This window comes from Notolepis coatsorum (assembly GCF_963971535.1).
Source record: "Notolepis coatsorum genome assembly, chromosome: 15".
Lineage (NCBI taxonomy): Eukaryota > Metazoa > Chordata > Actinopteri > Aulopiformes > Paralepididae > Notolepis > Notolepis coatsorum.
The window spans coordinates 51,494,422-51,513,839 of NC_140179.1; the positions used below are offsets into that span (position 1 = coordinate 51,494,422).

A 19,418-nucleotide genomic window follows, 5' to 3' on the forward strand; every position below is an offset into this window, starting at 1 on the left:
CGGCGGCTGGGTGGCGTAGCGGAGATTGCGTTCGTCACCAATGCAAGAGACTCCGGTCTCGACTCCCCGAGTCAGCGTTGCCTCCGGCTTGGGCCAGTCGTCATACTATCTCAATTGGCAGAGGTAGCGGGTGGAAAGTCGATGGGTGGGGATTGGACGTTGTGGACAGCGACTCCTACAGGTCGGTTGGGTGACGCCTGTACAGCAGAGACAGGAAATATCGGGGGCAGCGTGAGGCTCCCACGCGTTACTCCTCGCCACTGAGAGTCCGCGCTGCCTCCTCGTGTACCGGAGAGGACACATGATGCAAGGCTTCTATCCTCACTACAGCCGACCAGTGGGAGGCATAGTCTAGCAACGTTCAAGACAGGGGAGGGGAGAATTGGCAATATGAAATCGGGATGGGAGAAAAATTTAAAAATAAGGAGAATAAGTCGATAAAAAATATATATATGTACTGCAAACATTGTTAAATTGATAGATATTGTTGATATTGAAAAAAGAACCAAAATATAGCCTGGCCGTATGGGAGTTGAGACATATAAACTCATGTAGATTAATAATACAAGCTCCAAGAGCTTTCAAACTTGACATGCTAGCAGTCAGACAGTTGCTTAACCTAATAGAAAAACCTGGATGTGAATATCTTTATGCATGTAGGAAATATGTACCTATGTTCTATGTACACATACTTAAAATAAGCAGAAATGTAAAAAATGAATTTCTATGCAGAATGTTCTCATTTACTTTGTAGTAGCTCTGCCATGGATTGTCATAGAAACACAGATGAGGGCTTTTTCGGAAAGGTGTGGTTGTGCTGAATCCAGCAATACCACATGTGTAAATAGCATGCATGGTCAGGGAGTTACATCAGTAAATGTGTCCTAAATGAAAGAAAATGAAACATTGACATAATGAAGTCTTCAGTCCAAAGCCCATTATCAGTGAATTCAATGTTACTGCAAAGTAAAGTCACTTGAGGTAATGTTATGGTCTATAATGTTAATATATTTATGATACATTTAATAAATTATACATTTCATTATGATACATTTTATGATACTTCATATGGAAACAAAGATCCAATTGAATCAGGTTGAAATTGAAATAGAACACCTTTATTTCAATCTACTGCGTTCTGAGCCACCTGCTGTATTCACTGTACAAACATGACTGTGTGGCCAGGTTCAGCACCAACTCCATAGTGAAGTTTGCGGATGACACATGGTGGTGGGGCTGATCTCTAACAATGACGAGAAGGCCTATCGGGAGGAGGTTGATAAACTGGCACGCTGGTGCCGGGATAACAACCTACTCCTGAACATTGGTAAAACCCCTGACACACACGCCACTGCGGATAAATGGGGCTATCGTGGACAGGGTGAGCAGTTTCAAGTACCTGGGAGTCCTCATCACAGAGGACCTGACATGGTCAACACATATAGATTCTAGGGCTGTCCCCGATTAAGGATTTGGATAGTCGACAATGATTGGCCAAAATTTGCCGTTAGTCGATAAAAAAAAAATAAAAAAAAGGTATAATATTTATTTTTATTTATAATTATTTTTTTATCATTCCATTTGGGCTGTGGGGGTGCTTAATGTCTGAAGGAGTCGACTGAAGGCTTCTTGTCCTCAAAAGCATGCAATTGGTCCACTGATGGATACATCTTGATATTTGTCTAGTCTAGTGTGTTCATTAGATGGGTGAAATCCTCTTTCAGTGCCTCTGTGCCTGTTTTCTTAGGCAGTTAGCCTCTGGTATGCGTGCCATTAGCGTTAGCCACGCTTCTAGGCCTCTTTTCTTTTGGAAAGAATGATAAAGAAAATTATAATAATAATTATAAATATATATATATTAGAGCTGGGCCGTTAACGGCGTTAACGTGCTGCGTTAACGCTATACTAGTATCGCGCGATAATATAATTAATGCATTAATCTAAAAATTTTTTTTTTTTTTTTTTTTTTTTTTTACCTTTATTTACCCAGGGTAGGTTCGCTGAGCACAGATGCTCTTTTTCAGTAACGCCCTGCTTCACATTCACACAGCTCCATTCACACCTGGGAGCTGCCCAGTACAACCACAGTTGACACCATTGGCCACTGAGCAACTCCACTGGAGCAGTTGATTCAAGCCATGTCACATAGTTCAAGTTTGAAATGATTCTTTCTGTTTTGCTCCTGAGAGTGTGCTAGATACTGTACTGTACTGGTAATATTATTTATTTGTGTTAACTTCTGAATAAAACAACTTATTAAACACAAGTACATCTTATTGAACATTATTTTGATATTTCATTACCAATTATCATAGCAAAACAGCTTTTTCAAACAGTCTGTAATGCATTTTGGAAACGGGAGAGGGGCTCATGGTGTAATGGGCCACCTGGCCTGAGAAACATAAGGAGGAAAGAAAAAGTAAGGACTTACTTCTGGTCATTATTTGGGTAGAACACACATATTTTGAATGCCTTCGGCAGTTTTTTTTTTTTTTTTTTAGCCATTTTAATCTAGATTAATCTAGATTAAATCCAGGATTGCAGATAGATTAATCTAGATTAAAAAAATGAATCTATGCCCACCTCTAATATATATATATTTTTGTATTCGACTAAGAGGTTGGCAGTCGACTACGGCTCCTTTCGACCGATTAGTCGACTAATCGACTAATAGGGGTCAGCCCTGTTGAATTAAGGGACTCTGTGTGGGGATGTTAGTGACTGTCTAACTGTGTATATGACTGTTTGCACCTGTAACAGGTTACCTATGCATATATATCTGTCTCCACCGGAGGGCGCTCTAGGCGTAGCTACCGGAGTATTCTACCGTAGAGGGAACTATATAAGAGGTCGCCCCCTCATTTCTTTCTCTACTCCAACGGCTCTCAAAGAGAGCAGAGCTCTGTACATCTACTGCTTATATGTGAATAAAGAAGTCAAGCCAGTTCGGGCACAATAGAGAATCCATACCTCTTGACCACATTATTGTTGCCCCAAAGCGTGTTCTGTTAACAGGTTATGGGCCCAGATAACGCCGGGGCGAAAATTAGTGGAGGTACTGTAGTAAGATTAGCTGAGTTATAGGCTAGGATAGCACCGCGTAGCTAGTCGCTAGGCCGACCAGAGTAAAAGGCTAAGCATACCATTAACGAAGAGATGGAAGGCCAAAGAAGTGGCCAACATTCACTGGGAAAGCAGAGAACTATGAACTCTGGGAAGAGCGCATGCTGTGCTGCATGCACCGAGCGGGACTGAAGGAGACAATCCTGGGAGCCCCCACCGGAGAACTAACAGCGGAACAGCGAGTCCTGGATGAACAACGAAATGCCAACGCGTACTGTGAGTTGGCGCAGATGCTTGACGACACCAGCCTGGGGCTGATATTCCGCGACACTAAGGACAGAGGCAGAGAAAGCCTAGCGGTACTGAGAGAACATTTAATCGGACGAGGAAGACCCAGAGTCGTGGCCCTCTACACCGCACTATCGGGCCTGACAAAGGGAACCACCAAGACAGTAACCGAATACGTCAACAGAGCGGAACAGATCACGACACCATTGAGGAGTGCCGGAGAGGCAACGAGTGATGGGCTAATGATGGCGATGATAATGAGAGGACTACCGGAGCTGTACAAACCGTTCACACTCCTGATAACACACGGTTCAACGGATATTACGTTGGGACAATTAAAGGCTAAGCTAAGGAACTTCGAGGCCTCAGAAGACACCCACCCAGCCGCCACGGAGGAGGGGGAGAGGGTGCTAAAGGCTCGAGAGACGTCAAGAGAGAGAACCAGGACTACGACAGAACTGGCGAGCTGGCGATGCAGTGATAAAGGCCATCGGAGAAGCGAATGCACAAAGGCTGTCTGGTGTAGTTTCTGCAAATCCCCGGGACACACAGACAGAGCGTGCATGAAGAAACACCATCAGAGCGCACGATACGCACGTGGACAAGATGGCGGTCACCAGCGAGACAAAAGCCACGAACAAAATGGCGGTTGCAGACGAGTCGAGGGCCACGGACGGAATGGCGACTACGGACAAGATGGCGGCTGTGGACAGGATGACGACAGCGGCGGCTATCGACGTGAGATGGATCGAGATGACGTCAGGAGAATCGATGGCGGCGACGACCGACGCGAGGCGAGTCGAGATGACGCCCGGAGGATAACGGAACAAGAAGACTGCGCTTTTGGAGCGCGGACGGTGGACACCGCCGGGCCGGCCCAGATGCAGCGGGCCACGAGAAGGAGACTGGTCGTGGACACGGGCGCGTCGTCCCATATCATCAACGATAGGAGTCGGTTCAAGAACTTTGACGACACTTTCCAATCGCAGAGGCACTGCATGGAACTGGCCGACGGTAGACGTATCTACGGGCTGGCACACGGGAGGGGAGACGCACAGATATGCCTTACGGACAGCAGGGGGCGCCGGCGTACAGGATGCTGAAGGACGCCCTGTACGTACCATCGTTCCCACAAGAACTATTCTCTGTAATAGCTGCTACTGCATGCGGCACCAAGGTGTCCTTCGATAAAGGTAACATTTTTCTTGTAGAGCCTGACGGTACCCGGTTTGACATAAAGATGTACCAGAAAGTATTTTATCTGAAAACGGAGTGTAATGACTATGACCAGTGTAACGGAAATGATGATGCGTATGACAGAACGGCCAGCCACGATATTCAGACATGGCACGAGATTATGGGTCATTGTAATTACGAGGATTTACTGAAACTACAAGTAATATCAGAGGGTATGCACATTGAGGGGGTGCGTAGGCCTGACGAAAATTGTGCAATGTGCAAAACGGGAAAGTTTACCCAACCGAGACATAGAGATCTCACAGACAGAGTGGAGGTGCCACTCGCGCTGGTTGACATGGACCTAGTCGGCCCAGTAAGCGGCGAGTCCATGGGAGATTTCGGATATGTACAGTCTTTTACAGACGTGTGTACAGGGGCGACGTTTGTCTATTTTGTCAAACAGAGGGGTGACATACTCCAGGCCACGGAAAAATTCCTGGCAGACGTAGCTCCCTATGGGGTAGTAAAATGTCTAAGGTTCGACCACGGAGCCGAATTTACAAACAGAGAGTTCCAGTCACTATTGGGAAGGTATAGGATAAGACACGAGACGTCACGCCCATACCACACACGCCAGGGCAAGGTGGCAGAGAGGGAATGGCACACACACGAAATTGCTAGATGCAAGCTAGCAGGTAGTAACTTACCAAGGAGCCTATGGCATTATGCGGTACAAGAAGCCGTTTACACCCGAAACAGGTGCTTTAATAAGCACTCGGGCACTACTCCATATGTTTTGAAAGTAAAAGTAGATGGTGACTGTCACACTGTGCACAGTGATGCATTGTAAAGTCTGATGGCTGTCGGAATGAAGGACTTCCTGTGCCGTTCAGTGCTACATTTTGGGAGTGTTAGTCTAGCACTGAACATGCTCCTCCTAGGGGTTGTCCCTGATGGCATGGAGCTTAGCAAGGCTCCTCCTCTCCGCCACTACCACTAGAGAGTCCAGCTTCACCCCTACCACGTTACTGGCCTTCCTGACCAGCTTATCCAGCCTGTTTGCGTCCCCCGCTCTCAGTCCGCTGCCCCAGCAGGTCACAATGTACTCTTGCAAGCTAACAACTGGAGAGAGTGGCTGGTATTCCTTCTATTGTGCCCACCATCTCTGTCAAAGTGTCCTTGAGCAAGGCACTGAACCCCCCCCCAAACTGCTCCAAGGGTGCCACCCTGCAGGCGACCCTGTGCTCACTGATGAAATACACAATCCTGTGTGTATGTGTAACTAGGAGAGATATGCAGAAAGCATTCAACTGCTTTATGTACATTAACAATAAGGTAAATCTTCAATGTTATTCAAACTTGTGTTGATACATTAAGTGCAAGCATGAACATCAACACTTTTAGCAGTGGTGGAAAGTAACTAAGTACTTTTACTCAAGTACTGTACTTAAGTACAATTTTGAGCTACTTGTACTTTACGTGAGTCTTTTTATTTTAGGGATCCACTACATTTATCTAAACCCATCAGTTACTAGTTACTTTGAAGAGAAAGATTTTGTATAGAAAACATGGCAAAAATGTATGAAGATTATATACTTTCACATTTGAAGCCTGTTAACTTCAAGATGACGTAATCAGAGCAGCATAACTGGACCACATACCACTTTAACATAACCTATGGAGGTTTGAACACTCCCAAGCACTGGAATACACAAACGTTATGTAGAATGCATACTTTTACTTTAGATACTTAAGTACATTCGGGCAGCTGATTGGCGCAGTGGGCAAGGCGCTCGCCACTAACGCAGGAGACGCTGGGTTCGAGCCCAGCTCTCGGCGTTGCTACCGGCTGGCCGGTCGTTCATACTAACACAATTGGCAAGTGTTAGAGGGTGGGAAAGCCGGTGGGTGGGGATTGGACGTTGTGGACAGCAACTCCTACAGGTCGGTTTGGTGACGCCGGTGTTACTCCTCGCCACAGAGTTCGAGCTGCTGCGGTGAAAAGATGCGACAGGCTGCCTCCTCGTGTACCGGAGGGGACACGTGATGCAAGGCTTCTGTCCTCACTACAACCAACCAGTGGGAGTCATAGTCTAGCAACGTTCAAGACAGGGGAGGGAAGAATTGGATAATACAAAATTGGGATGGGAGAAAAATAGAAAATGGGGAGAAAAAGTGGACCAAAAAGTTACTTAAGTACATTCAATAGCAAATACTTCTCTATTTTTTTAAGATTTTTTTTTTAGCGTTTATCTCTTTTTGCTACTGGGCAGTCCAGTAGAGAGAGAGAGAGAGAGAGAGAGAGAGAGAGAGAGGAGGAACGGGAGACAGAGTGGGGGGAAGACATTCGGCAAATAATGACGGGTCCGGGAATCGAACCCGGGTCGGCCGTGCTGCGACTCAGCGCGTTATGTGGTTCGCCACTGGGGCGCCCATACTTCTCTATTTTTAAGTAGAATTTGAATGGAGGAATTTTACTTTTACCAGAGTACTCATTTATCTGGGTATTTCTACTTTTACTTAAGTAAAGGAACTGTATACTTCTTCCACCACTGTAAGTTCAAGCATGAACATCAACACTTTTAGCCTCTCAAGCTGCAACGATCTTACAGCAAGGCCATGTGAGGAGGGATGTGAGGGATACTCCTCTTCCAATAGGAACAAACCCATACACGTCCCACAATGCCTCCCAAAATAACTGGCTCTCAGACCTCAACAGCAGAGCCGTCACACGCAAGGTACCGTAGCACATGACCCCAGGTACCGTAGCACATGACCCCATGCGCCCCCCCTCACCCCATTCTTCACACTGCTTCCATCTGGCCGCAGATACACGGCCCTGTCCTGGATACGGGCAGGTTATGGCAGGAGTTTTGTCTCCTCTGCTATAGCATCACTAAACAAAATACCCTGCCAGCTGTACATGTATATCGACTTGTTTCTCGTCCACTTTCCACTTACCGTTACTTTCATATTGCCATAGCCTACTTGGTAACCGTTTTATAAAAGCAATAGCTCACTTCAGGCCATGGCATATGGGGGAACCAAGCCCCTTAGTTGTGATATAATAACCATATACCATGGCCTGTCGTGGGCTTAATTAAACCATGATACCAATGATAACTTTTTATGTAAACCAATGTCTAAGCCAATTAGTCATCCATCCATCCAGCCAGCCAGCCAAAATGTCACCCTTCTTTTAAAAAAAAAATATATATATATATATATTGTTTTATTTCATTTATTTATTTAACCTTTATTTACCCAGGCAAGCAATTAAGAACAAAATCTTATATACAAAAGCAGCCTGATCAAAAAGCAAAGGCCTTTTGATGGAAGGGGGGGTGGGAGGCTGTAACAAAAACAAGGTTATGTTCATGCATACAAGTAAATAAAATACAAAATTACAGTAGCAATAGTATACAAGGACAACAATAAATAAGGAGAGAGAAGGAAAGAGAGAGAGGGAAAAAGAGAAAGGGAGAGTGAGAACCAGAGGGAGAGAGAGAAGAAAGGGGGAGAAGAGGGGAGGTAGGTGAGGGGGCCTAGGGGGAGGAGGAGAGAAGAGTCTGAGGGCTATGTGTGTGATTAGGCGATTGAGCAGTTAGGCTAGTTAAGTTAGGCAAAAAGTTTACGACCCTGTTAAAGAGAGATAAGCTACCTGACGTGATGCAGTCGAAGGAATGGGTCGGCAGCTCGTTGATCATCTTTCCCTGGTGGACGGCAGGGCCACTGCAGTGGATGTGGTCCAGCGTGGCGTTGGTGTGATGCATCCATTCCACCAGCCACTTCAGCTTACAGTCACACACCAGGCTGTTGCCTCGCAGGTCACTAGAACCAGGGGTGTAAGGTACTTGAGTAATTGTACTTTGTTACAATACTTAAGTACTGTTTTTGGGGATTTGTACTTTACTTGAGTATTATTAGGTTGTATACTTGTACTTTTACTCAATTACATTTCAGAGAAAAAAAACATACTTTTTACTCCTTACATTTAAAATGCAGACCTACAAAGTACAAATCTCGCAGGTCCAACTATTTTAATTAGTATATTTGTTTCTCTGGCCGAACTAACGTTAACGTTATTAATCCCGCCCATACCCATGCTGATTGGTTCTTGTGCAAGACTAGAAAGCGAGGATCTTTGATTAAACATCTGCTATCAGATGTGTGTCAGAGTGACAAGCTACAGAAGCTATCTGAACCCATCAGTTACTAGTTACTTTGAAGAAAAACATTTTGCATACAAAACATGGCAAAAATGTACTTTCACATTTGAAGTCTGTCAACTTCAAGAGGAGGTAATCAGAGCAGCATAACTGGACCACATACCACTTTAACATAACCTTTAATCAGGGCAGCATAACTGGACCACATACCACTTTAACATAACCTTTAATCAGGGCAGCATAACTGGACCACATACCACTTTAACATAACCTTTAATCAGGGCAGCATAACTGGACCATGTACCACTTTAACATAACCTTTAATCAGGGCAGCATAACTGGACCATGTACCACTTTAACATAACCTTTAATCAGGGCAGCATAACTGGACCATGTACCACTTTAACATAACCTTTAATCAGGGCAGCATAACTGGACCATGTACCACTTTAACATAACCTTTAATCATGGCAGCATAACTGGACCATATACCACTTTAACATAACCTATAGAGGTCAATGAATCGAGGATTGGATGCTCCCAAGCATTGGAATACACAAACGTCATGTAGAATGTGTACTTTTACTTCAGATACTTAAGTACATTCAATTGCAAAGACTCTACTTTTACTTAAGGCGAGACACTACAGGTGAATAGGGTAAACATATGAAAGGTGCTATACAAATACAGTTTATTATTATTATTATTATTATTATTATTATTATTATTATTATTATTATTATTATTATTATTATTATTATTATTATTATTACTAAGTAATAGATATCACAATGAAACTTCCCCAGTTGATTACTTATATTAAGACTTTTTTGTATTACAAGTTTTCTGAAATTGTATGTTTAAATATGCAAATGAGGCATGATCTACTTAAATATGCACTAATTTGCATATAATTCCAGGACAGAAATCTGAACATTGGATAAAGCCATTTTCAAAATTATAGTTTTAATTTTGTTGACATATTAGAGCCAAAGGTTATTACAGAGGGGATTTTGGGATCTCTTTTTATCACTCCATAAATCAGAAAATACTCCATTCAGTCCATTTTTATGGTAAAATTCCATATTTCGCCATGTTTTTAGAAATAAAATTTGATATAAATCAGGGTATGAATGCGATATCAACAAACCCTTCTGTAAATACCTTCAGAACTGTAAGGTTTGGCTCTTTCCCCACCACAGGCTTCTTGAAGTACTGTGATGATTGGTCCACTGCTCTCCCACTCGCTCTGTCCCTTTAAGTTTTCTGTTAATCATTTCTTCCCCTATTCACACGCTTCTTCCCAGAGACGTCGTTGATTGGTTCTCTCCTGTCCACACGCTTTTCATTCACATTCCCCAGCTGTCACTGCTTGTCAATCAATCAATCCCGTATTATTTATACCCCGTTTCCCCACTCTAGTGTTGTTGGATCGTTTTGATATTTCTCTGTTTGCATTCTCCGTTCCTGCTGCTGCTGCTGTTTGCTCACTGTGCTTTACCTCCAGGATATTCCAAGAAGCCTTCCTCTTGGACACCTTTTCCCCGTGGCGACGCGCTCGCTCCGCTGCTGTTCCAGCACTCATTACGCACTACGTCTGGGTGAGTTTTTTACTGACTGTCTTGATCAAATTCCGTTTTCGTGTGTTTCTATAACACTGAAGATTACCACCTTTTTTATCAGACAGTCACTCACCCAGCGCTCGCCTTTTTGTTGTTCTCACTGGGATAATATTTTTGGGACTTTACATCTCCCACTGTGTGTTGTTCACACCGAAGATATTATTCACATTGGATTGTTTTTTGGACTTCACTCTCAGTGTCTATTTTTGCACCGAAGATATTCACTTGGGATTGTGTTTTGGAACAGTGCTCACTGTGTGTATTTACACGAAGAGATTCACTTGGGATTGTGTTTTGGAACTTTGCTCACTGTGTGTATTACACGAAGATTAGTTCACTTGGATAACTTTTGTATTTGGGTACAAGTCACCTCTCCTGTTCTCCTGCTCGTTCCACCTGCACCCTTGTTGACTCGCTCCCTCTCTCTCTCTCTCGGTCCCGCAACACTTCGGAGATTCTGCCGAGAGAAGTCTGCAGAGCGGCTCAGACGTCAGCATCTGCTACCCCCTACTACCACCACGGGAGAAGCTGCTGAGCAGCAGAACATTTTCCCCCTTGCTTGTGTACCTGTCTTGTTTGACTCGACTATTCTGTGCTCATTAATTAGTCTCAATAAACAAGCCCTTGTTTTTGGCAACTCTGAATTCCTACTCTCTTGTGTCGTGCGTTTGGGGTCGGTGTCAAACCATAACAAGAACATAGATATGAATAGAACTGGAAGGTTTGGTGTATGTGAGTGCTACTGAAGTGGAGATTTCTGGCTCAGAGTATGAGGAAAAACTCATTAAAACTCATTTTTGGGAAAACGCCTTCAAAGTTCTGTATTGTAAAATGCCATACTTTTTTTTTAAAACAGATATTTACAAACACAATACCTAATCAAACCATTAGTAATTGACAACCTAAACACATGCCTGATAACTGAATAATAATAATAATAATAATAATAATAATAATAATAATAATAATAATAATAATAATAATAATAATAATAATAATAATAATAATAATAATAATAATAATAATAATAATAATAATAATAATAATAATAATAATAATAATAATAATAATAATAATAATAATAATAATAATAATAATAATAATAATAATAATAATAATAATAATAATAATAATAATAATAATAATAATAATAATGATGTTATTGAACTGAACAGAACTACACACAGGCTACAAACAGTGTAGTACCCCCTAATAGGCAAACAATATTTGAATAGATATCACTATGAAACTTTCCCAGTTTGTTATGTACATATAAACTAAGAAAAAATATATTGCAAGTTTTCTGAATTTGATTTTATATATGCAAATGAGGCACTTCCCCATTAAATATGTGCACATTTATGGATGCAATAAGGCAAAATGAAGTAAAATAAACAACTAAATGTGTGTTATTGACGTTTTATTGTCACTAGTTTCATAAACGACATGTTTAGGAAGCAAAATATAACAAAATCTCAAAATCAACTAAAAAAAGTATATTTGCCTATTCACCTGGGGTGCCTCGCCTTAAGTAGAATTTGAATGGAAGACTTTTATTATTACCAGAGTACTCATTTATCTGAGTATTTCTACTTTTACTTAAGTAAAGGAACTGTGTACGTCTTCCACCACTGCATAGTAGCGAAAAATATGGACACAAGAACAGACTGTACTCACACTTTGGTCAAGGCATCCATGCCCCTGAAGACATCTCTGGGTAACGTCTCAAGGTTGTTGTACGCCAGACTCCTAATATATAAAGTAAGAAAAAAACATGCTTAGTTTTTATTTTTCAAGGTAGATTGTCTTTTTCTTTTTACAGGCAAAGTGCAGTACATTCACACACTCCGCACATGGTTACACTCGTAAAGAATAACCACACACTACACATACAGATGAGTTAAGAAATGACACAACCTGCGTTGAGGTTATGTTGCTATTAACACATGTTCTGTCGTTTTTCAACACACCCATAGCACATCCATTATGTGTTTAGTTAATGGTAGAATCTGTAACGTCACCAAATGGCGACCTCTTGTTACAGCCACAGCCAGGGCTTTTCTCTCCCCTGTCTGTCAGCAGGTTCCCATGCATCAGTGGAGGTTATTGCATGACAACTAGCTTCACTAGTAATATACAGACAAAATTAGTTTTTATTATTAATATACATATATTTAATAATTTTTTATTATAATTTTTATTTTTATTAGAAATGTTTTCCTCTGTGAAAAAAACAATGCCAGTGAATTTAAATTTTCTTCAAAAATGTCCAAGTGACAGCTCTGAGCTCTCTGACCTGGCCTGATCCCATGATAACACATAATGGCCAGCTGTCAATCACTCACTGCAAAAAGACTGCACGAATATAATTATCCAATCAAAATAGGGTATTTGAGTTTAAAAAAGGCGGGTAGTGAGGTTCAGCGCACTTGATTGATTGGCGTTCACGCCGTGCCACATTGTGTTGACAAACTTAAGATCCAATCAGAGAATGGTGCCAGCTAATGAGCCGGCGCTGCGGCTGGACCCTATTGTTGACTGTGTGCAATTTGCCTTGAAAGGTCTGACATAGAAAAGAAGAGATTAATTTGCCTAATATAATAATTCATATTTTAAGATCTTTATTCAATTGTTGAACTTCATCAACTTATTGTGCACTGCATCGTTTGATGATATATATATATTTTTTTATCTCAGTTGAAGTAGTGTAGTTGACGTGAACGTGCCGTCTTGGACTGTCTGTAAGCTAACTTGTTGTAGCTAACGTAGCTAAAGTGCTACCACCGCAGCTACCAGGCCCAGGGTGGAGTGTTTTGTTACCTGCCCAAGAGGGCTTACCGGAGAGCTACCACCACAGCTACCAGGCCCAGGGTGGAGTGTTTTGTTACCTGCCCAAGAGGGCTTACCGGAGGGCTACCACCGCAGCTACCAGGCCCAGGGTGGAGTGTTTTGTTACCTGCCCAAGAGGGCTTACCGGAGGGCTACCACCGCAGCTACCAGGCCCAGGGTGTAGTGTTTTGTTACCTGCCCAAGAGGGCTTACCGGAGGGTTACCACTGCAGCTACCAGGCCCAGGGTGGAGTGTTTTGTTACCTGCCCAAGACGTTGGGTGACTGTCTGAGTGACCACCTGTCGGACTCGGACAGTCCCGAAAATGGAACGTGTGTCCCGCATCAACAGAACAATGTTTAGTGGATTTCGACAGCATCCTCACGCAAATGAAGGATCGATTAGATCACAAAAGACTGCTGTTTGTTGCATTGCTGGATTTGCAACTGTTTGCAAGCAGAGGAGATCATTGAACGTTTCATCAGAAAATATCGAAGGATGGATTTCATTTACAAGTGATCAGATGGGAGGGACACTATTTCCTCGTAAGAAGTAATGTCTCAATGGTGAGTGTTTTTTTTTTTAAATATTTAGTAGCTGTGTGGGTTGGCGACGTGCGGCGTGTGTGTTGGCGACCGTGGTTATTGATATTGAGTTGGAGCCTGTGTTGATTATGAATTAATTGGCTGTGGGTCCGCTGTGGCCTGGCCTCTGTGTGTGCGTGTGTGCGTGTGTGTGTGTGTGTGTGTGTGTGTGTGTGTGTGTGTGTGTGTGTGTGTGTGTGTGTGTGTGTGTGTGTGTGTGTGTGTGTGTGTGCGTGTGTGTGTCGTTCATTTCCTATAGTGCTGATTGATGTGCATGTGAATGTCCTAACCCAACCGCCTCCAATGTACAGTAAATTACCTAACCCAAGAATACACGAGACCCTCTTCTACCAAGTATGGTTTCGTCGATATTCCAATGTACAGTTTTGCTTGTACAGTTTCCCCCACCCCGCCTACCCATATCATTTCCTATAATTTCCTTTGTTGTGAGGGACCAGATTGGGAGACAGTAAGATATTGGTGAAAGAAAAATTGCATGTAGATATGTGTTTGAAACAGTGAGGGTGAGAAATGGTCTGATGATCTGGCTGTAAACAAATAGTTTTTGATTTACCTTCTTGACTAAGCTATTGATGTGATGTTTGTAAGTGAGGCGTGTGTGTCAAGAGTTACTCCAAGGTATTTATTACTAGTGCCTGTTGTCTTTAACTGTAGTGTATGTCTGCTGTCTTCATAACCACACTGTGTGTGTGTCTGTACTTCTTTATTACATTTTATTTTATCTCTCCCGTCCTCCCCAATATTTTTAACTCACAGCCACCACTGACACACACATCGGGGGATGTTTTAAAAATATAATTTAACATATAATATAATATAATAATTTGTGCTTCACCAAAAAAAATTGTCAGCAGCCACCACTGCCATACATGGTCCTGTTGTGGAATATTTAAAATAAGCCATGACAGTGAATTGTTAGAAATTCAGACGAGTCAAATTGTATACAAAATAGAACATAGTTTATTATCTGTTTCTATGGCCACAGAAAGAGTATGATCAGTTTATAATCAGAGACACACAAGCGTCTGACCAGAAAGTGACAGCGAGCTCTGGTCAGACTTACAATAAATACATAATTGACACGACGTCAAAAGATGAACAGATATGACAAGAAAGGTAAACACAAATGAGGAAATTAAAACAAAAGATGGGTTTAGGCTTTGTCGTGTCTGACACAAGACTGGAGACAAGATTAACAAGAAAAGAACCTTGGACGTGTCATATCTAAGTCAAACTGTTCTGAGCCTTGGCCGTTGTTTTAAGAACACTGTTAAGACTGTCGCACTAATGTCTGTATACTAGTGAACTATATTAACCAGTCAAAGCTGTACAGAGATTTAACACAGAGCTATGGACATGATAATATTTTCCAAGACAGTCCCCTTCCTGTTCCTGTCTCACCACCACCCTACTCACCTGTGCCAGACTACACACCTGCCAGCTATCACCCAATAACTAAACCTGGATAAGAGGCCTGCACCCCCCTGCCACTCCTCGTCTGAGGGTTGTTTACTGTACCCATCTCTGAGTCTATATGTTCTGAGGAGAGTGGGCAATCTGCCATCATAAGTATTTAAGCATGGGCAGCATGTAGAGAGAGAGAGTAGGTGGTGAGAGGCAGGGATGCAGCACAGGATAAAGAGAGGGAGGTTTGCCCTGAGTGGGAGGTTCGAAGGGTCAAAGTGGGTATCAACAGGAGGGAAGACTGTCAAGTTTTAAACTGTGGATACCAAACAGAGAAGGTAAAGACAACTTTGAACTGTTGAACAGTAATCCAGAACAATTGTATTGTACTGTAAAAAAAATTATGTCTGCACTTTATGTGCTAATTTTATGTCTATTCTATTCTACTATTTTATTGCACTGCACTATTGCACTTTTTTACTCTGTCTATTTTATCTTACTCTTTTTATTATTGTCTATTTAAAACTGAATCAAACCATAAACAAGGTGGCCTGTTGGGATGTTAGATCATAATGTGAACAACTGTGATTTTATATGTCTGCACTTTATGTGCTCATTTTATGCCTGTCTTTTTTCTGTTGTTAAGCACTTTGAGCTGCAGTTTCTGTATGAAAGGTGCTATACAAATAACGTGTATTATTATTAAACCCTGTTCACACACCTTAGGCCCTAGTGTGGGGCGATTCATTAAAACGTTCAACTTTCATTATGGTTTTTGTCTTCCCACGATCATGAAAACAAGATAATCAATGTGTTGTAAATGCAGCGCACCCTTCCTTCACAGTGGTGTGCCCCCCCCCCCCAAGCCCAAACTAGTAGTTAGTTACTAGCTCAAACTAGTAGTTTACAGTTTTTTTTCGGATTGCATAAACACTAAAATGAAAAGTGTTATACAATTATCAAAACCTTACACTCAAGGAGCAAAACATGGGCCCAGACTTGCACCACTATAAGCACAATGTCAGCCTCACACTTTTTGCAAAACAATACACACCGTGATTTGCAAAATACTAAACACACTTGCATTACATTAGACACAGAATGTCAAATTACCACACATATGAACCAATTGGCTAAACACAGCCATCAGGTGCACAAACACATGATTGCTTAATTATAGACACGCCAATCAGGTTTAAGCACTATAAAAAAATAATGCAGCAGGTGAGTTCACCTGTCTTCAACCAAAATGGAAGGAGAGTGAAGTACACAGAGAATGTGCAAATATACAACACATTCACCAAACACTACACAAGACAACCAATGATGCAGATATACATTGTCTCTCCATATACCCAAATCAGTCAACATGTCAACATGGAGAATCACAACAAAACATGTCCCAGTTTCCCATAAATCCTCATATATATATTTGAATTAAGTTAATTGTATAGATTATCATTGCAAGTTACACTGAAATGTGATCCCCCCTTGAACGGCCCTTCTTTTTATTTTTTATCCTCTATTTCTCTGCCTGATTTTCTGTGCTTTTCCTCCCATCCCAATTTAGTCGTTATGCCAATTCCCCCCTCCCCTACCTGGTCGTTGTGTGCATGTGCCCCCTACTGGTCGGTCAAGGGAGCCCTGAGGTCTACCACATGCTTCCTCCGACACATGCGGAGACAGCCAGCGGCTCTCTTTTCACCTGACAGCGCGGACTCTCATTGGTGAAGTGTAACGCGTGGGAGGTCACACTGCCTTCACCACTTCCTGTCTTTTGCTGTGCAGGCGCCCTGACCTGACCTGTAGGAGTCGCTGTCCACAACGCCAGATTACCACCCCATCGACTTCCCTCCCGCTAACTCAGCCAAACGAGTTAGTATGACGGCTGGCCCAAGCCGGAGGCAATGCTGACACCTGGATTCGAGACCGGAGTCTCTCGCATTGGTGACAAGCGCTCCTTGAACGGCCCTTCTAAGGTTTCTCCCCTCCACATTGCCTGTGGTGCTTTTTTCCTATTGCTAGGTTTTTAGTGAGTTTTTCCTTACCTTTGTGTGGGGTATGTCTGGGAGTGTTGCATTTATTTATTTTACATTTTATTTTGGATTTCATGGTGTTTTTTTTTGTTTTGTTCTTGATTTATTGTGATGTTTCTTCTTGACTTGTTTAAAGAAGACGTGTCCGGCCCATGGGAACATTAACGTGTGTTGTCGGGCCTTTCAAATACATTTGATTTTATTTACTTCACTTACAGTACTCTAATCACTGAGAAGTAGAATTTCGAAAAGTGTTTTGGGTTAAGCACAGTAGTGTGTAACTGGTTCAGAACAGAATGAAGTCATATGAAACGTGTGTTTCATATGGTAACAAAATATGTTTTTATAAATTAGTGTTTAGTTTTTACAAGAGTGTTTCATTTAGCAAAGGATCTGAGGTGTTCTGATAATTGTGTGTGTGGTTGTGCTAATTGTGCGTAGTGTTTTGAAACATCAGGTCCTGTTTTCAAAATCGAAAAAAACTAAGCTTGTGTTGAGACTAGGGAGGAGGGAGCCACGGCGCGTTTCTCCAGTTATTTTGGAATGTCTTTGGTAACTTGTAGAAGATGACAGAAGGGCAGCCTTTTGCAGAGAAGAAAGGTAAAACAAATTAAGTTAACTGGAAACACTTACACACTAACTTGTAACAAACCAAAATACTGTGCAAGATGTGTTGTGGCTGCGCCACAATGAAACACCAGTGTTAAAGTTCAATAAACACATGTGATGTTCTCAAATCAATGAGTAATCATGTTTAATAATTAGGATTTCAATATCAATCAAAATAATCGTGAATAAGGGTGCGGCTGGGTAGCACAGTGGACTAAGCACTCGCCTACCACCGCAGAGACTCTGGGATCGAATCCAGCTGTCAGCGGTACCTCCGGCTTGGTCAGTCGTCCCATACTAACACAATTGGCAGTGTTAGCGGTGGGAAGCCGGTGGGGTATGTGCGACTCCTACTGGTCAGTCGGGGTGCCTGTTCAGCAGGGAGGGGATCTGGGGGAAATAGCATGAACCTCTGCACGCGTTACGTTCCCCCAGTGAAATTCCTCGCTGTCAGGTGAAAAGAAGCGGCTGGCGACTCCACACGTATCGGAGGAGGCGTGTGGTAGTTCTACACCCTCCCCAGGCCGACAGTGGGGCAATGTGTGCAGCGACCAGGAAGGGAATTGGCATAACGACTAAATTGTGATGGGTAAAAAATACAGAAAGCCCAAAAATAAATAGAATATGAAAAAAATATAAATAATCGTAATTATGATTTTTGCCATAATCAAGCAGCCACAGTAAACCCACTTAAACTCAGTTTATCACCTTTTTATTACCGTTCAGGGATGTAGTGGAGGATAAACCAAACTCAGTTTAAACACCTTTTTATTACTATTCAGGGATGTAGTGGAGGATAAACTCAGTTTAACACCTTTTTAGTTGACAAGTCACAGAATAGAGTACCCACTTTTTTATATAAAGATTATATAAATCTAAAAAATATATATATATTTGAATTAAGTTAATTGTATAGATTATCATTGCAAGTTACACTGAAATGTGATCTTTTTTGATGTACAAAAATACAGAAATATACATGGCTATATGTTCTTTTTAAATGTATTGGTGATTATTGGTATTATGTAATGTAACCACTGCATCACTGGGAAGAGAATGAACCAGAGCATTATATTATTATTATTGGTTTGATCTGTGACTTGTTACCGCATGAATACTACCTGGACCCCACATTGAGAATCACTACCCTGTCCCTGAGACAAACATTTGAGGCATCTTACCAGAGGGGTCAGTGCAGGGCTCAGCCTGGAGCGTGTTCTGCAGGGACTTTAGTGGCCTGAAGGAGAGGGCCGGGGCAGATCTGAGCTCATGTTGCAGTACAGTAACAACTATATTTAGATTTGACCTTCAGGTCAACCAGGACCTCCTCTATTTTTAGCTTCAGCAGTGTTGGCTGTTCTGTGAGGTGTGTCTGTGTTCTGTGAGGTGTGTCTGTGTTCTGTGAGGTGTGTCTGTGTTCTGAGAGGTGTGTCTGTGTTCTGTGAGGTGTGTCTGTGTTCTGTCTGTGTTCTGTGAGGTGTGTCTGTGTTCTGTGAGGTGTGTCTGTGTTCTGTGAGGTGTGTCTGTGTTCTGTGAGGTGTGTCTGTGTTCTGTGAGGTGTGTCTGTGTTCTGTGAGGTGTGTCTGTGTTCTGTCTGTGTTCTGTGAGGTGTGTC

General features: G+C 42.3%; 1 protein-coding gene across 1 annotated transcript in view; it reads right to left on the bottom strand.

Moving 5' to 3' along the window:
* Positions 1-19,418, bottom strand: part of lgi1b (leucine-rich, glioma inactivated 1b) — a 35,023-nt gene that overhangs the window by 12,385 nt on the left and 3,220 nt on the right. Inside the window, exons 3-4 of the mRNA XM_084330653.1 lie at positions 11,999-12,070; positions 8,192-8,361 (exon numbers count right to left, since the gene is read on the bottom strand). Of these exons, the coding sequence (XP_084186779.1) occupies positions 8,192-8,361; positions 11,999-12,018 (190 nt within the window). The 5' untranslated portion in view covers positions 12,019-12,070. The remainder of the gene's footprint in view (positions 1-8,191; positions 8,362-11,998; positions 12,071-19,418) is intronic.